The sequence below is a fragment of the Plectropomus leopardus genome, chromosome 12 (assembly GCF_026936395.1).
Source record: "Plectropomus leopardus strain MGB_pleo_1.0 chromosome 12, ASM2693639v1, whole genome shotgun sequence".
Classification (NCBI taxonomy): domain Eukaryota; kingdom Metazoa; phylum Chordata; class Actinopteri; order Perciformes; family Serranidae; genus Plectropomus; species Plectropomus leopardus.
The window spans coordinates 33,077,066-33,103,306 of record NC_142187.1 but is presented as its reverse complement, the minus strand read 5'-3'; the positions used below and the strand labels follow the sequence as shown (position 1 = coordinate 33,103,306).

Here is a 26,241-nt window from a genome sequence, read left to right as displayed (position 1 = left end):
CAAAATAATTATCATATATTTAAAGTTTCTTACATTTACATTTTAACCAGCTAATTTTCGTTTTTTTTTGTAATTTTTGATTCATTTCTTCTTAAGTTGCTCATTGCTTGCTCCCATAATTTCAAAATCCAATTTTCTCAGGTTTAAAAAGGATTAAGACTTAAAGGATCCACGGGAACCCTGCACGTCTGTTTGGGGCTCAAACATAAAAAATAAAAATTAAAAAAAAAATAAATAAAATAAAATAAAAAAAAAAAAAAAAAAAATAAAATAAAATAAAATAAAATAAAATAAAATAAAATAAAATAAAATAAAATAAAATAAAATAAATAAGCAGGCAAAAGTGCAGAGAACTTCCTGTTAACTGCTCCCACTTGTCTTTTATCTGCCAGTCATATTTGAGGGTTGAAAATTTCCATTTTTTGTCCTTTCTTTTGATATCCAAGATATTTTTTATTTATTATTTTTATTATTATTATTGTCTTTTTCTCTATTAATTAATGTAGAGCACTTTGGTCAACTGATGTTTCTAAATGTGCTTTATAAATAAATCTAGTTGGACGACAGCGTACAGGTTAAGTGTTTTATTTACAGGACGACAACATTTGGATATATCCACTTGATTTCTAGCTGCAGTAAATCATGCTGCAACACAGCCGGCCTGGAGCGTCTACTGGCATGAGCAGGTGTGACCGTCCTCACCACACAGCAAACTGGGACTCTGCTCCATAAACGTCTGTTGGACTTTTACATGAAAGTAAACAAAAAAAAACCCATGAGGACACTGATGTTGGTGGCGGAAGATTGCGTTGCGACACCCTCCCCCTCCCCGAAAAGCACAGCGGGTGTCCGTGTCAGGGCGCTCCTCTTCACACAGTTCAAGTGCGCACGTGAGAGGCGCGAACCATTCACACAAACTAAAAGCAACATTTATAGCAGCAAACTGAGAGACAGCTTTGGGGAAATAAACGGAGCAAAAGTGAGACACTGGGAAGCAGGGATAAGCCTCGTTATTATGGATTCGCTAGTGAAATGTACACTGAGTCTTTTGCGGGACAGTAACAGCGGATCCAGTCCCCCACCCCCCCTCGGCTCAGTCCGGCTCTCTTCAGGCAGGTGGACGAGGACATCGGAGACATCGTGGTACTGTAAAACTCTGCTGTTTGAAACGTCTCGACTCTAATCTGAACTACAAAAATGGATTAAGATTCACAGCTCGTGTAAACCCGGCGGCGGCAGATCTGAATCGCTTTGCAACAGAAGGAAAATGTGAACCCGGAAAAGTTCACCCCCTCCCCGCTGGAGTACTTCATGCCAAAGGTGTGACGCCAGATCGCCACGATCCGGATCGGAAGTGCAAATCAACCCCAGAAATTTAATCTGGAACTTTTCTTTTTTTTTTTTTAAGGTTATAACATCGCTTGTAAAGTGGCGCCCTGTCGCGTGCAGAGGGACAACGAGGGGCCACGTCCACCAAAGTGTTTGTTTTTCCTCACATCAGCTGTTTTTTCATTGCTTCTCAATGGGAACGCCGCGCTACAGTCGCCACGCTACAGATCAGGGGTGTAACGATCCATCAATATATTGATCCATATCGTTTCAATGAACAACGATCCCGTATCATTGATGCAAAGCGTAAACGTCGATCCATATCACCCTCTTTCCGATGTGCCTTTGAAAGTATTGATCATAGTCACACAGCGTCAGGCGGATGACGGCGAAAAGCCAAGAGGAAGATGATGAGGACGACGTTATTACCCGCGAAAAAAATCATCAGTGAAACCGCCAATCAAGATCCGGAGCACGCGGCGCTGCCGGGCATCTCACTACGCTAACTTCCACCTGCAACATGTGCAGCTCAGTCTGAGGAGATGTTTATGCAAACCGAAATTTATCCTTTCTGAGGCTCAGCGACTTCTTTTAAATCTTTGATAATTTTTTTACGTGAGGTCTCTTTTTAATTTATCTTTAAATTTTTTTAATTCTGTCTCCATCCTGCTTATTATTATTATTATTATGAAAAATAAAAAACCCGCGCTGGTCACTGACACTTCGGCCCATCGGTCGCAGTGACGGAGGGACGGATGCGGACAAATCTGTTCACACACTGTGGACATGAAGTGTCCTCTGATAAAACGCACACAGACGGGCCGGTCCGTCCTCCGTCCCTGCGTCCTGCAGCCGTCTCCTTTTCCAAAACAAGAACTCTCCCTTGTACCAAAATATTTGCTTTGATACAGAAAATCTGCCAGACGCAACAAAAGCTCTCCACTGAAAACAAGCTGCACCTCCACAGAGCTCTCAAACGCTCCCAGCGGGGCGTTTTCTGAGACGCACAAAAAAAACACTTTGGTGGACGCGGCCCCTGAGGGTCGACTCAGTGAGAGGTACCCATCACTTTGGTGGACGCGGCCCCTGAGGGTCGACTCAGTGAGAGGTACCCATCACTTTGGTGGACGCGGCCCCTGAGGGTCGACTCAGTGAGAGGTACCCATCACTTTGTGCCTCATGAAAACAGATCGCAGGGTCGACTCGAGCTCATATTTTGACGTACGGACACTCACACCTTCTCTGCAACGCACGCGTCTTTCCTCTGATCCCGCCGGTCACCGCCATCCCCAAAAATCAGCGACAGGAGCGACGACAGCAGCCGCCTCGCGCCTCCTGTGAGGTGTGTCATGGTGGCGAGCGAAGAGAGGCGGGCAGGGGCATCGAGGAGCTCCTACAGCTGTTGAAACGTCTCCTACAGGGTTATTTAATAAAGTCCAAAACAATCCACTCGTTTTCTTTCTCGCTCCAAACACACTGAGCCTCCTTTTCCTTCCAGTTATGTTTTTCCCGTTTTCGCTCACACGGCTGAGTTCAGGGGAACATCTCTGTACAACAAAAGGGAGCATCCCTTTTTTCCATCTCATGGTTTCCATTTAATCCCACGCTTCATCCTTTTGGGAACAGCTCAGGTACAAATAAAAAAAACAACATCCATTTTCCTCCGAGTCCAACAATCCTGCCTCGTGATTGGTCGGAGCGTCTGTCTGTCAGTCAGTAGGTGGGAAGAGACGAGGCGGAGGGCTGCAGAGAGCCGGAGGAGTTTGACCGTCTCATGTGAGGGAGGAGGTACGAGTCCGAGCACAGCTGGTGGACGTCGAACCGGTCCTCCTTTCGGTAAGCCAGACAGCGCCGGATAAACGCCTGCAGAGGAGGACGCAGGAGGTGAGCCGCAGCGCGCGTGTGCGTGCGTGCGTGTGTGTGTGTGTGTGTGCAGACAACACAATGTCAGGGCAGTCTTGAGTTTCAAATAATTTCTACAAAAAACAAATCATTTATTTTTAACTCTTACAACCAGATCAAATTAGCTTGATTTATTTAAATAAACATGGAAAGAGGCCAAAAAAATATTTTTGTGTAAAATAATTCTAATTACATAAATTAAATACTTAAAATAGTTTTCATTTTTCACTTTTTTTGGGATAATTTTTTAAAGTGATTCTCTTTTTTCTCTCTTATTTCATTTTTCAGATCATTTTCTCGTCACCTTCTGCGAGCAGCTTGTTGCCTTTATTCCCATGTTTTTGTTTTTGAAAGAAATCAAACCAATTTGAGATACACACACACACACACACACACACACACACACACACATATACACAATACTTTAAAAATATACATCTGTAACCATGTCTGTGCTGCTTTATCTTCTCCATGCTTGTTTTTGTTTTATATCTTTCTTTTGACATTACAGTTTAAGTGTGTGTGTGTGTGTGTGTGTGTGTGTGTGTGTGTGTGTGTGTGTGTGTGTGTGTGTTACCTTGGCCTCTGTGCTGGCCTGTGGTTTGGCGGGGAACTGGACCTCTGTGGCTTTGAGGATGGTGTTTTCCTGGAGAATATCCTGCTGTGATTGGTTGTGACCAAACGGCTGGGAAACGAAAACACATTAAATCATTAAATCCGTGCGTTCTACATTCATTCAACTATTCGTTATAACCAACCGTGGTTATACCGCAACAATAAAATCATTTTTCCCTCCACAAGGAGGGATGCAGCGGCTGGTGTTCAGGGTTGTCACCTTGCGTCCGTAGAGGCACTGGAAGAAGATCACTCCCACAGACCAGACGTCCACCTTGTTGGAGATTTTGGGCGGCTCCTTTCCCACCACAAAACACTCCGGAGGAAGATACCTGAGCACACACAGAGAGATCGACGTCAAAAAATCGAACAGAGTTTCTACATATTTTTAGGAATCAGACTCGTGCTCATTTAATACCTCACACGTGTCAGGTATTTAAAACATGACAAATTTGCTGCCCGCAGAGCAATAAATGAGATTCCTCAATTTGTAAAGTGGAAAAATGGTCAAAATGAAAATGTGCAGGAATGAAACACAGACGTGCTGAACCGCTCAGGTTGACCATAAATAGGTTTTAACAGATGTTAATGTGTCCGTCTGTGAGGGGTGACGCAGTTACGGTCCGGTTCACGCAGAGCACCCTGTACGCACACTGATGCGTTAAACACGCGAGCGGCACGCGGAGGTTAAAACAAGTCAAACTCCGGCAACCAAAGATGTAACTCAGAGCTGGAGCACCTGCAGGTTTCCGCTCGGCTGCGACGGCTCAGAGCGAGCGTCGCGTATACGACAGTGTGTTGGCGTTAAGGTGGTCGATATATCGAACATACTCGAGGTATCGCTGCTTGTTCCATGTGGGATATATAAAACGACGTTATGGCGTACATCGAGTATAAGAGTCACTTTGTTTTTATAATCCACCTGCATTTCGGTTCTCTCGCTCTCTTCTGAAGCTCTCTGCCTCTCACACACACAAACACGCAACCACGGAGTACTACTGCGATTTGCAAATACTGTTAATATTTAAACTGGAGAGCTGTTAATTTGTTTCCAGCTCGCAGAGAATAAATCATCAGGTTTCCCGGCGCTGCGTCTACAGTCGAACTTGACGAGTGGTCGTGGCGTTAGTGAGAGCGGGTGAGGTGTGTGTTTGTGTTCGCAGAGCTCCAGTCGCGAATATTTAGTCACATTGTGCCACCCTGGAGCAGCAGGGTGCAAATATTAGTAGTACATGAACTGGAGAGCTGTTAGTTTGTTGCTGCTGACAGTGAACGAATCCTCGCCGTTAACGGCGCCGTGATTTCTGTTTTACTGTCTGCTAACGCTAACGTCAGCTGCTTCAACAACAAAAACATCAGCACTTCAAAATGATCCGATTGATTTATTTTTCAGGTTATTTTTGGGGCTTTTTGCCTTTATTTGACGGCACAGCTCACGCGTGAAAGAGAGAGGACGACATGCGGTGAAGGGCGGACGCTGGAACTGAACCAGCGGCCGTCGCAGCGAGGACGTGGCCTCTGTACATGGGGCGCCCGCTGCACCAACTGAGCCACTGAGCAGCCCGCATTTTGATTTGTTTAATTTTCAAATTTCATCACAAAAGTACGATGAAATGTTATCTAACAGTGGTGTATTCAGCGTCATTATGTGACAGCGGCTACTTTATTTAACATCTATTGTCACTGCACGTTTGTTGCTTTTAGGAATTTTGGATTTCAGTAACATTAGTTCAAAGGACGTTTAAAAATAGCGAGATACATATCGTGTATTGTGACATAGACTTTAAATATGGGAGTATTATTTAAAGCCATACGGCCCGGCCCTAGTTGGCGTTTTTCCACAGTTATAAGTGATGTGAATGTAAAAATACATCCAAAATGCAAACACACATTCAAAAGCTTCCCTCAGATGTGCCGATCACCGGGACGACAAACGTTTGGGTGCTTTGAATGTTTAACTATAGCCAAGGAGGCAAGACTCCTGTTCACTTTCATCATTATATATTTGAGTGTTTTGTATTTTATAGAACTCAGTTTTAAAGTCTGCTGTGCTGCGTTTTGGAAAAGTATTCGTTTATTGATGCTACGGTGAAATACAGAAGTTTTTTTGAAATGTTCCTTATTTTTGACATGAAAATAGTTAAAGATAAAATATTTCCTTTAAACTTGCACATCTGTTTACTCCCCTGCACTGAACAGGCGACAAACCATCACTTTTGTGTACTATTTAAACCCAAATGTCGTGTGTGTGTGTGTGTGTGTGTGTGTGTGTGTGTCAAGTCAAGTCAACTTTATTTATAAAGCCCATTATCACAAATCACAGTTCGCCTCAGAGGACTTTACAGTGCAGGACACCCTCTCTGTCTTTGGACCCTCTCGGTATATAAGAGAAAAACTCCCTGACGAAGAGGGACTGAGGAGGGTCCGCTCTTTTAGGGAGGAAAGACGTTTAACAGCTGCGGTGTCTCACCAGTAGGTGCCTGCTCCCTGTGAGGTGAGGTCCATCCCGTCCACGCCGTAGTTATCATCATCCATAATCTTCGACAGGCCGAAGTCTGTGATTTTGATTTCTCCACACGCGGTCCCATCCACCAGCAGGATGTTACCTGTTCACACACAAGACCGTCAGACTCAGCGTGAGAGCGACTGACACGTTCACACACAAGGAAGGACTGATTCAAACTGCAGCACCAAACTGTTAGCAGCTGCACTGCAGAGTAACCGAGGCGGTGTTTCTGTTTTCATCACTCCAGGTATCTCCACAGAAAGCTCCAGTGTGCAGGATGCAGCAGGATATAACGGCAGAAATGGATATAATATAATAAGTATGTTTTCTTTTGTGTAAAATCACCTGAAAATAAGAATCTTTGTGTTTTCGTTAATGTAGGATGGGCCGTTCATACAGAGGGAGCAGGTCATGCTGCAGCGCCGTGTTTCTATAAAAGCCCACAATGCACACACCAAACACTGGCTTCATCTTCACGTTTTCGTGTCAGAAGCCCCTCAACGACGAGCGGTGTCGCAGAAACACGGATTTGTAACATGAAACCGCTTTATTCAGTGTTTTTGCTGGTTTAAATCTCCACATGTGCTTGTTTTGGGAGGAGGAGACCTCTGTGGAAATTCAGTGAAAACATCTGGATCTCAAGTTATCAGAAAAAAAGTGAACACATATCAGCAGGTTCTGGACAAGCACGCCTTCTCTGACGACCAAACTGTCAGAAATGTGCTAGTTTGTAACGTGAAACTGCTTTATTCGGTGTTCGGCTCCTCATAAAAACCTCAATACTGAACGAACTCTGTCAGTAGAAGTTTCACCTGAACGCGATCTGAACTTCTGCCACGAAATCCCCCTAAATTTCACACGCTGAAGCTTCAATTCAAACTGTGATTCACGCTTTGAACATGCGACCCACCAGGTTTGAGGTCGTAGTGGATGATGGGGGGTTTGATTTCGTTGAGGTAGCGCAGGGCGCTGACGATCTGCATGACGATGGAGCGGGCCTCCTTCTCCGACATCAGCTTGTTCTGCTTCAGGTAGAAGTCGAGGTCGTTGCCTTCGCAGAACTCCAGAACTGTACAGAACCTGAGGACACACACACACACACACACACACACACACACACACACACACACACACACACACACACAGAGTTACAGACTTTGACTTTTACCCTTTTGTTATTTTCAGATCATTTCCATATTTGACTCCATTTCTGTTCATGTATTTAAGTCGTTTGAACAGGCAGGCCTTTAAAGCCAAACAGCCAAACCTTAATAAACACACACTTTAGGCATTTGCCATTAAGCAAACTGATACTACGTGCTAATTTACTCGCTCTTTAGACATTCCCGCCACCAGCTAGCTGCGTACTGCATGCCCACTGCCATTAGACCAGCCCAACACATACGGGTACTTCACAAAACGTCAAGGCCGCACCCCGTTTTGGGTGTTGGTGAAGTTAAAAAAGATGTCCTTGCAGTTTGACGTGTGTGTAGATTATAATTTTCACAAGTTTGGCAGCTTCTAAAAGTAGCACTTGATAAAAACGATGAATTCTTTGAATGTTTCGGCGCCCGGCCTTCCTCAGGAAGTTCATAAACTTGTGATGAAACAAACAAACGCTGTAAGCAAATGTCACTTTGAATTATTGTGTGTTTCAGTTTATTTCATCACAGGTCTGTCTGCAACTTCCTGAAGAAGGCGGGACGCCAAAACATGTCGAAGAATTGATATTTTTTAATCATGTTCTACTTTTAAAACCTGCCAATGCAAGAAAAGCATTTTAACTTCTCTCCTAAAGACGAGTGCGTTGGTCCCTTTCTGTTTCTTCTTTATGTGTTCATGCCCTTCACCAAAGAGCGCCGTCTCCTTCGTACTAATCCTCGTTTTTTTGATTTTTCGTCACCGTTATTTATTTGTTAATTCCACAATAGAAAGATCAAGATCATCGGTTTCTTTAAAGAGCAGGACAGGCTGAAGGCTGAGGAGGAGAAATGTCCCCTCCCCCTCCTCTGTGTGGAGGTCAGAGGTCAGACTCAGGACTTTCTGCTGCTAAATGAGCCTGACTTAAGTTTCCTGTGGTCAAATACGAGCTGGGCCTAAACACAGAGACGTTTCTCCTGTTTATCTGGACACATATACATCATTTGAAATTGCCTCCAGTTTCTTCAAAGTCTTTTTTGTGTTCGGGTGACTTCAGTTCACAGGCACAATCTGCAATTAAACCTTAAATCTTCCATTGTCCGGGCACGTTGACACTGAAACATGCATTTTTCTTTGAATTGCTTTTATTATTTACTTTTTCTAATCCGTTAACATCCTGATATTTGCTCTTCTGTGTGCACCCACTGACGCACGGCCTCGTGGCTGATTACAAACATTATCGGAGTATTTACCGGGTCGGGGCTGTAAGACGGTTTGGATGTTACTGATGTGCATCATGTTGTTTTAAAGCACCAGTGAAAAATGCTCTTTAACTCTGCTGGGTGATAAACAACCTCAGGATGTGTCAACGCAGCAGGACTGCAGCTGGCAGAGGTCAGAGGTCAGAGGTCAGAGGTGACTCACGTGTCAGTGTCCAGGGAGAAATAGTCATACAGTTTGACTATTCTGGGATGGTCCAGTTGCTTGTGTATCCGGTACTCCCTGCATGCATGCCTGAAAGGAAATAAATGTCATCACAGCGTGTGTGCTGCTGGAGAATCATTTTGTCTTTCTGCATCTTAAAGCTGGAATTGACAGTTTCCTGGAAAAAGTGAACATTATGACCTGATGAAGGATCAAAAATTTACTTTGAATAAACCTCTGCAGCAGCAGTAAAAGTGCAGACTTTTGTCTTTAATGTATACTGTTTTTTTGATAGCTTTGCACCAATGTGTCGTGTGTAAAATTGCTTTCTTTCACCTAATTTTCTGGGAAAGGCAAAAAAAAGAAGCCAGAATTTGAATATATGGCATCTTCAAGCAGCTCTCTCCTCAGCACCTCCGAGCAGAAATGTAAGCGACTCGTAAAAGTGCTTCATAAAGTAACAAATAATCCCAATCGTGAATGATCCAGGTGCCGTTATGGCAATTTTTCCAGAATCACCATCCTCTTTTCTTTGCAAACGTGTGAGTATATAAAGTCCTAAAAAAACGATATACTGTAACTTTAGGCTCCACATAAACGACGTGAAACTGCTGCAGCCGTGCGCCTTTGCTCTGGATAACAAATGGATAAACTATTACCAACATTTCTCACCATCTCTGTTACACTTTGCTAATTTTGACGTTTTACTCTGTTTTGACAGACTCGCTTTGAGAGGGCTTTCACGTCAAGGACCCGAGCCCAGATCCCAGTCCACCTGACGCCAAAGTCCAGCTGATTTGATTGTAGGGTATACTGCGATCCACAGATGAACACGGCAAGTGATCTGTGTCTGAGTGTGTTTGAAAAGATGGTCTTGATTCAGTTCATGTGTAGTAACAGTACAGTACGCATCAGGTGTGAACACCAACTGTAACAAAACACTGAAGTGGACTGTTTCCTAACGCGCCAACAATGAGTTTTTCAACAGTTATCAAACTGTCTCAGTTTAATGCTGATGAGCAGAAGCTCTCCTCCGGCCCGAAGCAGAGCTTCACCTATGTCACGTAGATGATGTGAACAATGTGAATACGCCCAAAGACTCGCTTTTTCAAAACCTTTTTTGGTTGCTTTTCAGTGTAAACAGTTGTTGCCAATACTGGAATAGCAACTGTTCTGCAGGACTGAAGCCTGAAACAGGCTTTCGCCGTCTGAACACATGCTCACGTGCATCTGCATCTATAAAACCGTCAACAGGAACGCCCTCTCTGAAATGAACCATAATTGGCCAAAATCTCACGTCACTGGCTTGATTTTCTAAAAGCCTGAAAACAGAGCCAAGAGGAGGTGCACATGTTTTCTCTCAGTCCGCTTAAATTTCCAGAAGCTCAAAGTTTATTATGGGATTTTTGCCTAATGACTCACAAAATAACTGTGTACTCCAGCTTTAAGGTGTGCATGTGTGTGTGTGTGTTCGTGTGTGTGCGTGTGTGTGTGAGACCTACTTGTGGTAGTTCTCCTTTTTCTCCTCTCTCCAGTTCTTGTTGAGCTGGTGGATTTTAACAGCTGCGTAGCGCTGCTCAAACAGGTCAAAAGCCTGTGTGTGTGACAAGAAAACACACACACATTTGTCTCCAAACACATTTTGCAGAGAGAGGAAACGAGAAAAACACGAGTCCAGCCACAGAGACGTTACCTTGTAGACTTCACTGAAGCCGCCTCTGCCCAGCAGGTGCAGCAGCAGGTACCTCTCATTCAGCGTGGGATGGTCTTTAAACCTGTGAGGAGGCACATTTCGTTAAAGCTTTTTGCTTGGACCTGACTTTTTATCATCCTTTTTGCACTTTGCAGACATTAGTTACTCAGAGGTTTTGTGCTGATAATTTACAATAATTAAGCAGGTGTTTAGTCCCAGTCTTGCATGCAGAGCGGACTTACGCTGAGCTGTCCTCGTTGTTTATCCTCTTCAGCTCTCGGATATGGAGGTTACGCACCCGCTCCAACCGCTCCAGCTCTGCCTGGATCTCAGCTTCCTCCTGCAGACATACACCCAATAAGTTTTTTTCCTGTTTGAAGATGCATGCTCTCAAACCTGACATTTAAAATCAAAGTATTTAGGACTCCAGCAGCCATTTAAAAACTGCATGCATATGCGTGAGACTCACTTACACCCTTCATGGCTGTCTGAGAGCCAACCGGCTGCTGGTGCAGATCCATGTAGGAATATGGATTTGTTTTGTATGCTTTTTTATTTTATTTTTATGTTTGTTTTACTTATGTATTTCTATTTCTATTTTCTATTTTTAGTTTTAGTTATTTTTAGTGATTTATTGACCATAAGAGAGATTTTTTTAAGTGAAACATTTTTAAAAAATAAAAACTGAATGCATAACCCTCTATGAATTGTTTTCATTACATTTTCAGTGTTTCAAAGTATAATTTGACCATTTCACTAATTAAAAATGCCTTATGGTCACAACATCTTGTTATTGATTCATTATTTATTTATTTATTTTTTTTACTGACCTTCTTCAGATGTCCAAGGCGAAGCTTGAAGATCTCTTCCTGCTCGTGGTACTCAGCGAGGGTCAGTCTGAAAAAAAATATAGACAAGTCAAAATCTCTGGACATGTTAACGTACAAATCATTTCTAAAAGTCTCCGTTTGCGCACATCCAGACTAAAAACGCGAAGCTGGAATTTTCAAACTAAAACAGGGTCAGCAACTTTTTGTGACAGTTCCTGGCGTCCGAATATTGCAAAACAGTTTTTACGCTCTACACAGAGTCCTCCATTAAAACCAAAATAAATGGGACGATAATTCGTCTCTTTTCTTCCTTGACGTTACTTTTCGCATTGATTTCTGTGTACTCACAGCTGGGGCAGAGAGGGCTTGAGGAAGGGGTCGGAGTCGTTGCCGTTGACCACCTTCGTTTTGCGCTGCTTGGGTTCAGAGGTGGAGGCCACTGAGAGGGAGGGAGACGCAGGGTTTGGAGGCTTCCTCTTGGCCAGCAGCTTCCTCTGTCGCTCGATGTCCTCCCTCTGCTGGTTGATGCCCTCCTGTTGCCTGCAGAAACACGAGGACAAAGAGGTGTAAGGGACGGGTCATATGGGAAATTGCAGCAGACAGTAAACAGCCTTTCATATGTTTAGCTCCGGGCTGTGCGGTGAAGCACGCACAGAACATCCAGTCAGGAGACACTTTATTATTCGCGTCCTTTCAATGCAGTTTTCAATGCAAAAATCTTAAAGAAATACGTTGAAGTCGTTCGGATGGAAAACGCTGCATGTGTTCGCCGTCTCTCACTTGATCAGATTCTGGAATGCGTATCCGTCCGTCCACTGCTCCGTGTAGGACGCGCCGTGTCTGACAGTGGTGAAGTGACCGAGACGGAGACGGTCCTGCATGCTCTTCTCACGACACGACTGCTTCTCCTGAGTGCTCTGTTGACAAAAACACCGAGACAGATATTAGAAATAATGAGCCGAGCTGCTGAACAAATGTCAAAAGCAACAGAAGTCACCTACAACCTCTCTCCACCCGAACTAAATGTGAGGTCGGTACATATTCAGGAATATTTCCTCATAACTGAGTCAAATTTTGCTATTGTGTGATGTTTCTACCATAAACCTCGCAAACACTGTGCAACTCCAGCCCCAAATGGTGCAGACAAAAGGAAAAAAGAAGGCTGGTGAAGAGATTCAAAGATCCACCGACCCACAGACTGAATCTTCCCTCAGGTCTGTCGACCGAAGCAGAGCTAAAACACGACAAAATATCGGACTATTTCTGATGCATGTGCAAAGAGGCGCTTTTTACAAGCAATGTGTTTTAAATTTTCGACAGGTTGCGAACATGTCAGGTATAAAAACATGATAAAATGATATAAGGTGCATCTGAAATCCGACTTTGCACTTCATACCTAAAAAATGTCACATGACTGGACAAAACGGACAGTGTGTATTTCAAGTATCTGAGCTGAAATTGTGTGAACGAGTATCAGAAACACATTGTAGTGTAACTAATAGCAACCTGTTGTCTACGTTTGTACGTTTTGATCCAATACTCTTGTCTACAGAACAAATTTTTTAGATTTTCCGGCATACTTATTTTCTATCCCTATTTTTATTTTATGTATTTTCATTTTTTCCCCACCTATTTATTTGCTTATTCCATTTTTTTGTATTTCTTTAAGTTTTTATTTCTTTTCTTTATTTATCTGCTTATTTATTTATTTTTCCTTTCTACACGATTGAAAGGTCTTCATGTATTCTGTTTTTCTGTTTAAATAAACCAATAAAAAGAAAACTTTGGTACCAAGTTGATGACAAAATTCTGAAGTGCGTCTGTGTTTTTCTCCGTTACAGTAGGTGCTGCAGATGCAGACGCTGCATATCCGCCTTTACGTGTTCTAGTCTGTTGTTGATGCCAAAAGAAGAACGAAGAAAATAACGACAGCAGCTGCAGCAACATTTTTGTGTGGACTCATTAAAAACAGAAGTTTCTTTCTTGAGGTCTTTTGTTAAGTCTTTGCAACTGTGCATCCATTCTGCACATTTTAATTCTGGTCGCTAAGAGTTGAAAAATGTTAATGATAATTTGGGGGTAAAACGCCGCGCCTGTCACCGTCTCTAAAGGGAACGGTGGATTACAGCCCTGAAAACTGTCAAAATACTTTTGGGTACTCGGGAGGAATGATTTGTATAAGGTTATTTTATTTATTTATTTATTTATTTTTATTTAATTTATTTCCTTTTTTAATAGACTTGATCATAATTTCGTTTTCTGAGCCTGCTTAAACTTGTGTTTCTTGGTGTTTCTGTATTTTAAGTGCTGCATCACCGTCGACTGTGATTGGAACAGAGTGCTTCATATATACGCTTAGACACCACGATATCCTCACTTCTGTTGGCTATAATATCTGTTGTACGTTATGTATTTTGGATTTAGGTGAGAAATTTAGTTTGCATGGCCAGTGTGTGTTTCCTGTGCTGTTTCACTGTTTGATTTGTCTGTATGTGTGTTGAAAGTTAAAAAGTACAATAAAAATATTAGTAAAAAAAAAACAAAAATGCCAACACAAGCCCAGAAGGAGGACACTTTCATTTCAGACGCATTAAAAAATAAAAATAAATAAAAAAGAATTTGGTCTCAAGAATTGTGGAATTTTACCGGCGCTTAATTTCTGGTATCATGACATGCCTACACACTCAATACGTGCACGTTCGACACACGCTGGTGTAAATAAAGAGCTGTGTGCATCTTTTTGGACGCACTGAGCCGTAATCACAACTTCTTCTTAAAAGCCTCCTCGCCAGCTGGTCACCCGTGCCGACCCTCTGCTAAACCGGTGCCTGAAATACCCGACAACAAACGTGATAAACCTCTTGATTTTTTCTTCATGTCTGTCGGAGTATTTCTACAGACACGTTCAGACGTTAAGACTTAATTTGAGGCATCGCTGACATCACGGAGCGACCTCCGTTGCTGTGCTGCATCGTCTGTTATGAATACTGTCGTCTGCTGCTTTGCATTGTTGAATATTTACGCCTTCGTAGCGTCCAGTATTTGCACAGTGTAATATTTTACCAGAATTAAAATGCAATTCACGTATTTGTATCATAGCAAGTAATCTCACATACTGGTGTTTTAGCACGCTGAATAGCACGGTGTCCTGGAATTTCAGACACAAACAGTGGGCTGTGTCTCTGTCAGTTTGTTTTCTTTCAGCCCACAAAGGATCAAAAACGTCTTAATGCGGCTATTTTTCCTTCATCAAACATACAGTTAATACGCACGCAGACAGATACCTTCTCTATGAGCAGTTTCTTGCTCATGGTGATGCACTTATTGAGCCTCTCTTTGTATTTCTCCAGGAGTTTTTGCTGTTCGTCGATCTGACGCCGCAGGTCACAGTTTGCCTGAAAAGAAATACAACATTAAGTTTGACAAGTTTGGACACGACGGCCTGTTGAACATTTAACGGTCTGTCCTCTTCCGCGGGCTGTGGACGCCGAACTCACCCTGAGCAGGTCGTCTATCCGCCCCTCTTTTTTCTCCAGGTCCAGACTCTTGTTGCTCTCCAGAGCAGCAAGTTTCAAACCTGTTAGCTCCGTCTAGAGATTCACACAGAGCGGTACCACTCAGAGGTCTATTTATAGCCATAAAATCAAGCGTTGTGGTGTGAGTGTTTTTACGTGTTTCATATTACCTGCACACACTTGCTGGAGGACGCTTTAGGATTGTGTTCCCCAAAACACAGACTCGTAGGAGAGGAGCTGTTCTGCCGGATCTACACACAAACACGTATTTTTAAACCTTGTATAAAAAGGAATAGACTCACATCGAGGGATGGGGATTGTTAATTTTTTATTGATCTTAATACCACTATTGATACTTTTTCATGATTTGGTCAAAAGTACTTTTAATGATGTATAATAAGATGATCACAGCTCATTCAGGACTTTAAACAGGTTGTAATTTAATCTCTACTGTCCATTTTATATTGCTGGGAAAACAAATTTCTCATCAAAACAACTGTATTATTCAAATTTCTTGCCAAAAACTATATTTTCTTTTTTTTTTGATGCTACATTTGAACACATCATGATGATATTTTATTTACCGTCATTTTACTGAGCCGACCTTGAACGCATCACAATGAAACCTTATGCAACCTTGTTTGTTTAGCTAAATAGCCCTCATCCTGCCGATTCCAACTCAGATTTCAACACTGGATTACTCTTTTAATCTGACGGGACCTTCTCCAAAGTTTGTGGATGATGATGATGAAGATGAAGACTGTGCCAGCTGCACCGCAGCAGCTGACGTTTCCCGAAGACAGTCGAAGGTTCTGCATTTAGGTTTAATTTCATGCTCAACGTTTATGCGTTTGGCCATTGATCTTGTCTTTCCCCCTTTTGCAAGATTTTATTTTGTAATATAAACTGCATTTTGCTTCCTCCTCATCTTTTTCTTTGCTAAAATGTTGCCAAACTTTAGACCTGTTTGCATGTTCGGCCATCCTCACAAGAAACCGACCACGTTAGCGTGGTTTAACACTTGTTGTCTGGCGATTCACTTGTATTCAAAAACTTTACTGGACGATCGATATTTGCGGACCAGTGATTGGATTTAAATGACGTGACTCAACTCGAGATGTAATGCTACATTACGGGACCCCCGCGACTCGACAACAGTATCGAAAAGCTCAAATGTTCTTAATTTTCAGGTTTTGAAAAAAACAAAACAGAACCAGGTTTCGATCCCCATCCTCGTGTGCGAGTAACTCATTAATAATCTTTCTGTGTTGCATTTTGCTGTATGTTAGATACTCACGATCGAGCCCGGCGCAGAGTGCGAGTTCTGCGGAGAGCGGCGAGCTGATGGGAGGCCTCGGACCGGACTGGAGCCATTTCCGCCCTGCTGGAACTTTGCAGAAAAAAGCGGGAAACTTAAAAATATGGTTCAAAATGAATAAGGATGGAAGCATTTTGGAAGCTGCTGAAATACTCACATCAAAGTAGTCGCTGATCTTGGGCCCACGCGTGGAGGTCTTCCCTGCATAGAAATTTAACAGGTGAGCCATCAGTAACGCACCGACGCCTACATTATTCTGATTTCTTGCCTGTGTCAGTCATACCTTGACTACTCTCTGAATAGGTGTCTGCTTTCCTTTTCCTCCCTCTGGACGATTCCGAGTGCTTCTTCTCCGGGGTCTGTGAGTCGACGTGAAATAAGAGAGAAGAGGAAAAAAAGAAAAGAAAGAGGCGTGAATCCCTGGTGTTTTTGCCGAACAAAGCTGGATGGAGTGGTGGTGTTGAGCAGGAAAGAGCAGCAGGAACAAAGAGTACATACTGAGTAGGCAGGGGAGCTCCCTCTTTTCAAATCAGAGTTCTAGGAAGAGAAGAGAAGGAGAGGTGGAGGTAGTGGGAGAGACAGAAAGACGAGTGGGCAGAGCAAGGATGCACCAACAACATGTGACTGTGTCTAACCGGGTTTCTGTTTGGATGTGTGGAATAAACCTGCAGCTGCAGCCCGTGTTGCAGTTTTTTTAATGCACATGCGACGAAGACCTTACTGCCCACCAATATTTGTTTTTTGTTTTTATTAGAAACCCATTTAGTTCATTTTCACGTATCAGAGCTCACATTCATCAGCTATTACGGCTGGGGTCATTCATAGTCGTAACCAGCGTCTTAAATTACGGATATCGTTTGATTTCTATGAAATCTGTTGATTTGCTGCTAACTTTATTGCGCGGATTCTTCTCGAGAATCAGATGCCACAAAAAAAAACTTGCCTACAAAGTGGGAACGACGTCTCAAAGGAGCAACTGCTGCACACTGACATTTGGAGGGCGCTTTGTCAAGGCAGCAGCAACACAGCACCATCCCAAATATTGAGATTCAACACGCATATATTGTGTTTTGGGGTTTTTTTGTTAGTATTAGTCAGTACTAGTGCACTGCCACCAGCGTAACACCATGCATCATGTTGTGTTGTTATCCACCGTTACGTATTTTCTGTTTATTTTAACGGAGGCTGACTTACGCTGACATTAAAGGCTGCTTTTACCGTCAATCATTTCTTTGTCCCAAACTGATACAAAAATACACTGAAGATAATTATCTTATCTGCATATTACTCAACATAACCATTTTAAGTTTATTTTCCCATGATGCATGCGACAGAAAGGGCCTATCATTATTATTATTATTATTATTATTATTATTATTATTATTATCATCACTATCATCATCTGCTTTAAATGTTCGATTTATTCATGTTTCTTTGTCTTGCTTTTACTGTTTGTGAATTTATTTATTCTTTGTGGTTTTACTGACTTTTAACTGACGTCACTTCTGTTTCTGTTAAGCGTCTTTGAGTATTGTGAAAAGCCTTCTATAAATAAAATGTAATAGTATTATTATCATAATCATTATATCATCATCTTTATTATTATTTCACAACAGTGATGTGGAAACAATTCATTTATCATTGTTTTTAGGAGAAGATTTTGAATTTGATATTTGTTTCTGTGTAAATGAATTGCAAAACAAATCAAGTAATAAAAAAATCCTTGAAATAATAAATTAGTCGTTACATTTATGGACTAATCAAATAGTTAGTAATAATAAGTAAAATACTAAGCATACAACGGATACTTGGTTTGCTCGTGCTACCACGATGAGCACGACACGAACGTTGGAGACCAACAGGACGACAGAGGAGGAGACGGTCATCCTCAGGCGGAGAGCGAACCCTGTGAGAGGGCGATGAAGAGGAGGAGGGAGCCGCCATCGAGCCTGAGGCCCAAAAGATTTCTTTTTGTGCAAATTTATTAAAAAGGAAAGCAAGCGCCGCCACAGACGCACCAACTGTTGCTGCTCTGTTTTGCTCAAAGTAAATATGAATAGGTCAAAGTGAGCGTTGTTTCTAAAATGTGGGTAAGTGAAATTAAAAAAATAAAAACATTTTAAAAAATAGCAGTCATGCATAACTCCTAAAATATAATTATTTAATAAAAAGTTCAGTAAAAATATAAATCTCAGTTCATGTTTTTAAGACAGCAAGCCAACGATTGTCTTTAATGAGGAAGCTGAAGAGCTTTGGTGGCAAACAGAGGCTTTTCTTTCAGTGCTTTACAGTTTAATACAGTTTCATTTAAACTGCTTCGTGTAGCAATTTGAGTGAAGTACAAAAACAAGCTTTCCACAATTGTCAGTGTTGCAGGAAGGTTGTTGTTTTTGTCTGTAATTTAATGTTTTGGAGAAGCCAAAGACAAATCTCATTTAAGGTGGATAATTAAGTTCATCTAATCGAATATAATCATAAACTGAACTTTATACTCAATATTCAATCTAAATATCCTTAAAAAAACCCGACTCGCCCCAAAACAGGATCGTCTGACCCAAATTTCATCACCTGTCAATCAATCACTCACCGGCGTCAAGACACAAAAATAAAGTTATGGTTGAGGCGTAAAAACACGAAGAGAATCGTCAAAATACCGTCAGAACGTATGTGATGTACGTTTTAACGGGATTTACGTCCACGAGTTACAAACTCCGAATTTGAAAGTGTTTTTCAGTTATAATGTTGTTTAATAAATCAGACACTGATGACGCAGCGCTGGGTTGTTTTTTTTCTTTTTTCTACCCAAAATATTTTGCGCCGGTCAGGGGGTACTAACATTTCAAACTTTACAGAAAAAAGTTTGAGAACCACTGCTGTGAATATTTCCTTTAAAAACGTCTGCTGCTCTCGGTGACATCGGCGTTGTTTATTAAGCGCCGCAGCATTGCGACAGTGTAATAAAGTAATATTTAATTCCAGCTTTTCGTGTGTCGAAATAAATATTCATCCATGCCCAAAAATGTCTGTGTGAGTGTTTCACCTCTGACTCCTTGTCGCTGGACGAGCCCAGGCTGCCGTAGCTGTGGTTAGAGGACTCATTGGCCAGACCCTGCACACAGAGACGGTTCAACGAGTGAGTCAACACATGCAATATGAAAACAGTCTCTCACAGGTGTGTGTGTGTGTGTGTGTGTGTGTGTGTGCTGCGATATTAATGTTCAGCATGAAATGTAAACAACGGTGAAACAAAGCCAGGGGGCCGGCCTCCGGTCTGACACGTCTGATAGGAATCCAGATCTTCGGTTGTTGGGTGTGTCACTTGGCTCTTTTCCACCACATGCACATTTGCAGGAACGCCACGTCCTTTTTAGGAAAAACAGGAACTTTTACCTGCTTTTCCACCATGAGAATCTGGGTGTGGTTTTTAATTTCCTGCTCCCAAAGTAGTCCCTGTTGCTCAGTACTTCGTGATGACTGAGTCAGAGGCCTCGAGTCTGCTGCAACTTGTGCGAAGCTCTCATAAGTAAACACTTACAGATGTCTCGTTATTGACGTCTAGACAGCGTGGAGGTCTTGAAAAAAGATTTAAGCTTTTGAATCCTTCATCAGTCAGGAATCAGGACTGCAAAAAAATCTGAAGTGCAGGATTTTCCTTAAAAAACAATGTAACAGAGCTCAGGATGGACAGATACACGCCAGAATGTAAATGCTGAAGTGTACGTATGTGTATGTGGAAGTAAGTGAGCATGTGAATATGGAGGTTTTTTTTACTTTTTCTTTTAACAAAAACAATGAGGATAAAGGAAATGACAGTAGAGGAAAAAGAAATGCAATTATCCTGTAAAGTGTACTGTGTCTGCATCATACAGGCATTATTATTGACTATTATTGTAAATATTGGAAAAAAAATATTTTATGGGCTTGTTTAACCTAAATTTTCGGGTGAATAGAGTTCTCGACCACGCCTGATCCGACTCGCCGGGCTGTAATTTCTCATCGTTGCCACCAGTCTTGAATCAGGTCGGGTTCTCGTCCAACTGTTTATTGTGACATAAAACGTGAAATTTCTTTTTGTCTAGTGAAATGTTAGATTGTCAAACGTTAAAAAAAAGTCATGGAAGACAATGAATATATGATATTATCATGAAATTAGTTTAATTTACAACCAAAGTGGGAAATACTTTGAATTTCTGGCTGATTTTTTTGGTTTTGTGTTTTTTTTTAACTCTGCATGTGAGATTTAAGCGCTTGGATTCCCATCATGATGAGGTTGAAAAGAGGGATTTATTCAACTATTTAACAAAAAAAAATAGATGTTAAAACGTCTAAAAAAATAGATGTTAACAATGCAACATCAGAAAAAAAAAATCTGACTTCTCATGTCTGAGCATTATTAAGACTTTTGAGGGATTCATTTAAGTCAATTTACCACCAATTAAGGCCTTATTCTCAGATTAATACATTTAAGGCCTTTTAAGATTTTAAGGATCTGTGGTAACACTGTGAAATTTGAAGAGCGAGAGGAGAAGTGTTGCGAGGAAAAACATCAGCTCTTGACTTGTAATAAATGCTGCAACATTAAAAAATATATATATTTCTTTTACAGAAGATCAGGCTTTGACCCAAATCTTCTGACGTGTTTCAGGCTCGTGGACAGAAACTGTGTGAGTTCATGAAGAGTCAGGCCTGATTTTTTGGGCCTGATCAGAGCTCAGAGCAGCATCCAAGAGACAAAAAGCAAAAAAATATAAATACAACAAAGCAAAACACCAACAGAATAAGACTCTGGGCTTTGATTTACGTTCACGTCCGATGGCGAGCGTGTTTGCATACGGTACCCAACAACCGTGCACAGAAAACCTTTAACTTTCAGCTCATGAGGCTCTTTAGTTCAGACTGTGTGTGTGTGTGTGTGTGTGTGTGTGTGTGTGTGCGTGCGTGCGTGCGTGCGTGCGTGCGTGTGTGGCGGCCTCCTGTGCTGCGTTACCTTGGCGCCTCCACTGGTGCTCCCAGTGCTGCCTCCCGTGTTGCCGCTGACAGCTCCTGTGAACCTGGCCTCCAGCAGCTCCTGTCTCCGGGGGTCCAGGCTGTGCAGCTCCTCCATGGGGCCTGACACAAGGGAGAGTCAGGTTAGACGCGGTTGTTATAACGAGCAAACAGAGGGCAGGTTTTCCATTACAGATCAGCACAAACTTTAACTGATATTTCCAAAAATGTCGATAAACACATTGAGAGGTGACTGCGTTTCCACTGAGTGATTTTTACGCGACTTCTCTCACGATATTCTCGGCAGTGGATGTTCAAAACATCAGCAGGCTTATTTTCAGGGTGTCTGCATGTATCAGAAACCTAAATGTGGGGCTTTTTATGACCTTTTTAAGATCATTTTTAACTATATTAAGATAAGAAGGTAAGAAGTGTATACATGGTCCATTAGTAGGTTTTATGTAGAATTAAGGTTACTGAGAGTTAGTTTAATCTTCATTTTGCAAACAGTAAGTTCAAGCATGAAATAAAAGACAGTTTTAGGTTCAGCGGTTCATTTAACAACAGAAATGTGGACCTTCATGCTGATATTTTTCTTTTTAAAGATGGATTTGGAATTGGATTGAATTGGATGAAATGTTTGTGGCAATTAAGACATCAGATATTAAAATTAAAATTATTCAATGACCTGATTATTCAAGGATCTCCAAAAACCCTGATTTCTATTGCAGCTACCGCATCAGCTGTAGTTACGTCCAATCGAAGGCGGCGAGCCCCTTTTACGTGGGAGCGGCCACGTATGAGGGATTTCTGGGAGGTGATGGTCCACGATTTCACAGAGAAACTTCCAGATGATCTGCTGAGCTTTTAAAAAGTTTTGCGATGCAGTAACAGCTCTTGTCGAGCCTCGCTGCATCATGTTCGGGAATGCCATGTGACTCTTTGTTGTACAACATGTTGCCTTTAAAAGCGGAGAAAAAAAGTGTTTCCACTGCAGTTTTGCAAAATATGGCTTTTTCGAATCGCCTGAAATACCACCTCATGCTGCAGTAAAAATGTTTTTCTTTGCGCCAAATGGGAGTTTTTTCAATAATAATGTTTATATTCACAATTTGCGCAATTTGAGGGTTAACGGAAACCCGCCGAGTGATGACGAGTCGAGAAAGCAGAGCAATCGAGCTCTGGCATTTTTCTGCAAACCACATTACTGGAAAGGAATGAAAATGGGCACTAAGAGAAGAAGAGTATCTGGGGGAGGATTAGAGAAAATTAGAGTGATTAGAGGATAAAAATAAAAATGAATTTGATTCAGCTGGGTGCTGTTGAGGTAGCTCTTTAACAGACTTTCATGCTTCGATGGAAGAAGCTGCAGATGAGTGACGCTGCATTTCTAACTTAAGCAGGAAGGTCGTTGTAGCGCCGGGTAGTCAGGAGGGAGACGAGCGGGCGGAGTGAGTCTCCCAGTTTGTCAGCACAAAAATCTTCAAGCGGCCCCTCTATTATCTCATACGTTAGACCGTCACAATGGCCTCATTGCACTGTGCTAAACTAGTCTGTGATATTTAGGGATCCCAATACCTCAGAAGCCTCAGAGCACAACGCCAGCTGAGATTAGGACACTGGAAGTTTTATTCCAAAGACACATCTGTGTGTGAGCGAACAGGCAAAAAGGAGCAGATCAGGTGAATAATTCAAAGACTACATGCCGGGTTCATACAGCTTAACCCTTTTTCTTGTGCTGCTTTCAGACGCCTCTCACAAGCATTAAAAGCTGTGAACTTTGAGTGAATTGGTGCGATTTCTTTCAATTTTTGTTGAAGCTAGGGAAAATATCAAAGGAGAAAAGGAGAAAAGCAAGGGAAAAAACTATATTTATAATTATCATTATCTTTATTTTTTAATTTTTTTTGTTTTTTTAATTTTGTTGTACTTTTTTTTTTTTGCTTATTTTAGGTAATTTCTCTTTTGCAAACTGCCTTTCCTAATGTTGGTTTGATAGTAATATGCACTTTCTTTTAATTTAATTCATTTTATAGGCGATTATTAACCTAAAACGCAAACTCAGATAATCCGCAAAATGCCAAATATCTGCTCTGATAAACCTGCCCGGCTGATAATCTGCTGACCCCTAATTTACAAAGTCTAAGTGGTGAATCTCGCTGCTGTAAATCTGAACCACAATATTCATTAAAATAAGAAAGATTCTCACAAAAGCAGTAGACTATATGCCGCCTGCCTGGGCCTTGTGCTTTAACAAGTCTCCAGAGAGAAACACACACACACACACACACACACACACACACACACACACACACACACACACACACACACAGGTCCTGTGCTCCCTGCTGCTGCAAGTGTTTGTTTCCTTATTGGACATTTCCTGGCTGTCATCTTTACATAGCTCCTGGCACAGGGGCGAGCCCTAAAAGGCATAATGGACATTATGAAGCTCCTGAGCAGCCGGTGAAAACACACAGAGCACAAAACAGCAGGCCTGTGAGAGGTTACCTGAGGACAGGCGAGACTCATTTACCTTCATTAATCTACACAGCCAGAGCTTCACATTACAGCTTTGTTTTGCATCTTAGCGCATAAAACAAATCTCTGGCTCAAAATGAAACACCATAACAACCTCGGTGCAGCAACTACAGCGCAGACTTATATATATATATATTAGCATATTATGTCCTATAACTGACAGATTATAACTTATCACCCTTTTGTCACATCCTGCAATGTCGGAGTAAACAATGTGATGAAAACTGGCCAAAAAGGTTAAAAAAACAACAACCCAGGGCCTGTTGTTAAGTTTTCAGCCATGCATTGTGATGTTAATAGATGCATGCACATCATTTCATATCCACGCAGCTGCTGTTGATAAGGAGCTACTGTCACAAACTGCAACAAAAACAACAGTTTTCGCATCAACAGCCGGGAATCGTGTAAGCTGACAAACCAAAACAAGCTAGCTTCCTTTGTGCAAACATGATAGCTCGCTGCTGCTCAGACTGGCCATCAACTCGACTGACAGCTGACGTTTTGGCTTCAAATTCACGGCATCAGTGAACTTGACATCCATTTTTTTACTTCAACAAACGCCAGCTCGACGCGGCCAAAAACGATCCGCTCCCCCCGCAAAGGACACACTTTAAAGGGGAACAAGAGTCGGTCGTGCTCTCGGCGAGCTAATGTACCTTCCTTGGTCTTTGCGGTCGCCGTTATGTGTTGTTGAGAAATCGTTGGGGACGAGGAGAGCTGCGACCAAGATGGCGTCGCCTCCAAACTTCCACCACCACTTCCACTGTTACTTTGGACACTCATGAAGCCACTTTACCGCCGAGAGGAGCCAGCGCGCACACCGCCGTTCGCGGAAATCCCAAACTTGCGTCCATCGTTTGACACCTGCCGAAACCAAACAGGCCCGTAAACGTGAGTCCGAGCGGGTCGGTGTCGCTACACGCCTCGCATGTTGAGCCCGGCGAGGGTCCTGCGGAGGAGCGGCTTCTTCTTCAGAGCCTCGCTGAAACGGATCCAGTGTAACCTTTGCATGATGACCGCACCGCGCGCCTGTCAGCATCCAGTTCACGAGCGGAGCTTTGATTCTGGTAGGCGAGGCTATCGCGAGGCTGGCGCGCACCTAGCAGCGCGAGAGAGAGAGAGAGAAGGGGGGGGAGGAGGAGGAGGAGGAGGAGGTGGGGGCCATGACACCGACACAGACACTGATCCTGGATCATTTTACCCTCCTCCAAACCGGCCGGAGCTTCACGGGGAGGCGCGTGTCAGCGTCGACCTGAGAACAGCCTCCTCCCGTGTGGGTGAAAACAACAAACACCCCGAAAAAAATGGCGAAAGTTCCTGTGTGCTCGAGGAGGAAACAGGAACACAACACACACATGCGCGCGCACACTGACACTGACACTGACACACACACACACACACACACACACACACACACACATATATATGTGTGTGTGCGTATATATATACGCACACACACACACACACACACATATACATGTATACACATATTCTATACATATACGTGTATGGATATACATAAATAAAAATATATGCATACATATATATGTACACAGACACACACATATATATACACACACACACATACACAAATATACATACATACATACATATTCTATACATATAGAATATGTACATACACACACATATATGTGTACATGCACACAAGTATTCATATATATATGAATACTTGTATATATAATGTCTATCTATCGCTATAGGCATGCGTACATATGTATGTGTGTGTGCATGTCTATTGATATATTATATACTGTATGTCAATAGTACATATATAATATATATATTATACATGTACATACACACACAAGTATGCATATATATACTGTAAATGTCTATCTATTTCTATAGTTATGCATACATATGTATGTGTGTGTATTTATATATATATATATAGAGAGAGAGTGTGTGTATGTGTATATGTATATATATATATATATATATATATATACACACACACACATATATAGTCATGCATACATATGTATGTGTGTGTATTTATATATATATATATAGAGAGAGTGTGTATATGTATATGTATATATATATACACACACACACACACACACACACACACACACACACATATATATATTTATATATACACATAATGGCATGTAATAGCATGCGACGCGCTGATAGGTGTGTGTGTGTGTGTGTGTGTGTGTGTGTGTGCCTGGGTGGTGTGTGTAGGGCTGGTCTTGATATGTTGTTTTTCAGTCTTGAAATTCAAGTTGCAGGGAGGGGGAGGGAGGAGAGGGGGAGGGGGTGCAGGTGGGAGGATAGTGATGTGGTCTGGGCTATAAGGTCTTTTGTTCCAAATTTGGTGCAGTGCATCAAAATGCCTTTGCCTTCTTGTAGGGCAGCATACACAAAAGACACACACACACACACACACACACACAAACTCTTCAGCATTTAAC

At 42.1% G+C, this 26,241-nt stretch overlaps 1 protein-coding gene across 2 annotated transcripts; it reads right to left on the bottom strand.

Moving 5' to 3' along the window:
- Positions 1-569: 569 nt before the first annotated feature.
- On the bottom strand, positions 570-25,098 carry LOC121951047 (serine/threonine-protein kinase tousled-like 1-B). 2 transcript variants are annotated; one of them, XM_088085864.1, is made up of 22 exons: positions 24,457-25,098; positions 21,261-21,382; positions 19,314-19,382; positions 16,772-16,810; positions 16,557-16,632; positions 16,431-16,474; positions 16,253-16,345; positions 15,126-15,206; positions 14,938-15,030; positions 14,725-14,835; positions 12,221-12,357; positions 11,789-11,980; positions 11,441-11,507; positions 10,853-10,950; positions 10,611-10,692; positions 10,420-10,511; positions 8,918-9,007; positions 7,263-7,432; positions 6,317-6,452; positions 4,067-4,178; positions 3,809-3,916; positions 570-3,192 (listed from the first exon to the last, which is right to left on the bottom strand). In XM_088085864.1, the coding sequence occupies exons 1-22, from the start codon at positions 24,581-24,583 to the stop codon at positions 3,043-3,045; spliced, it is 2,289 nt and encodes a 762-aa protein (XP_087941990.1). In that variant the 5' UTR covers positions 24,584-25,098; the 3' UTR covers positions 570-3,042. The 2 variants fall into 2 exon arrangements, with proteins under 2 accessions (XP_087941990.1, XP_087941991.1); XM_088085865.1 differs by lacking the exon at positions 16,772-16,810 and having other exon boundaries at positions 24,457-25,097.
- Positions 25,099-26,241: the final 1,143 nt, after the last annotated feature.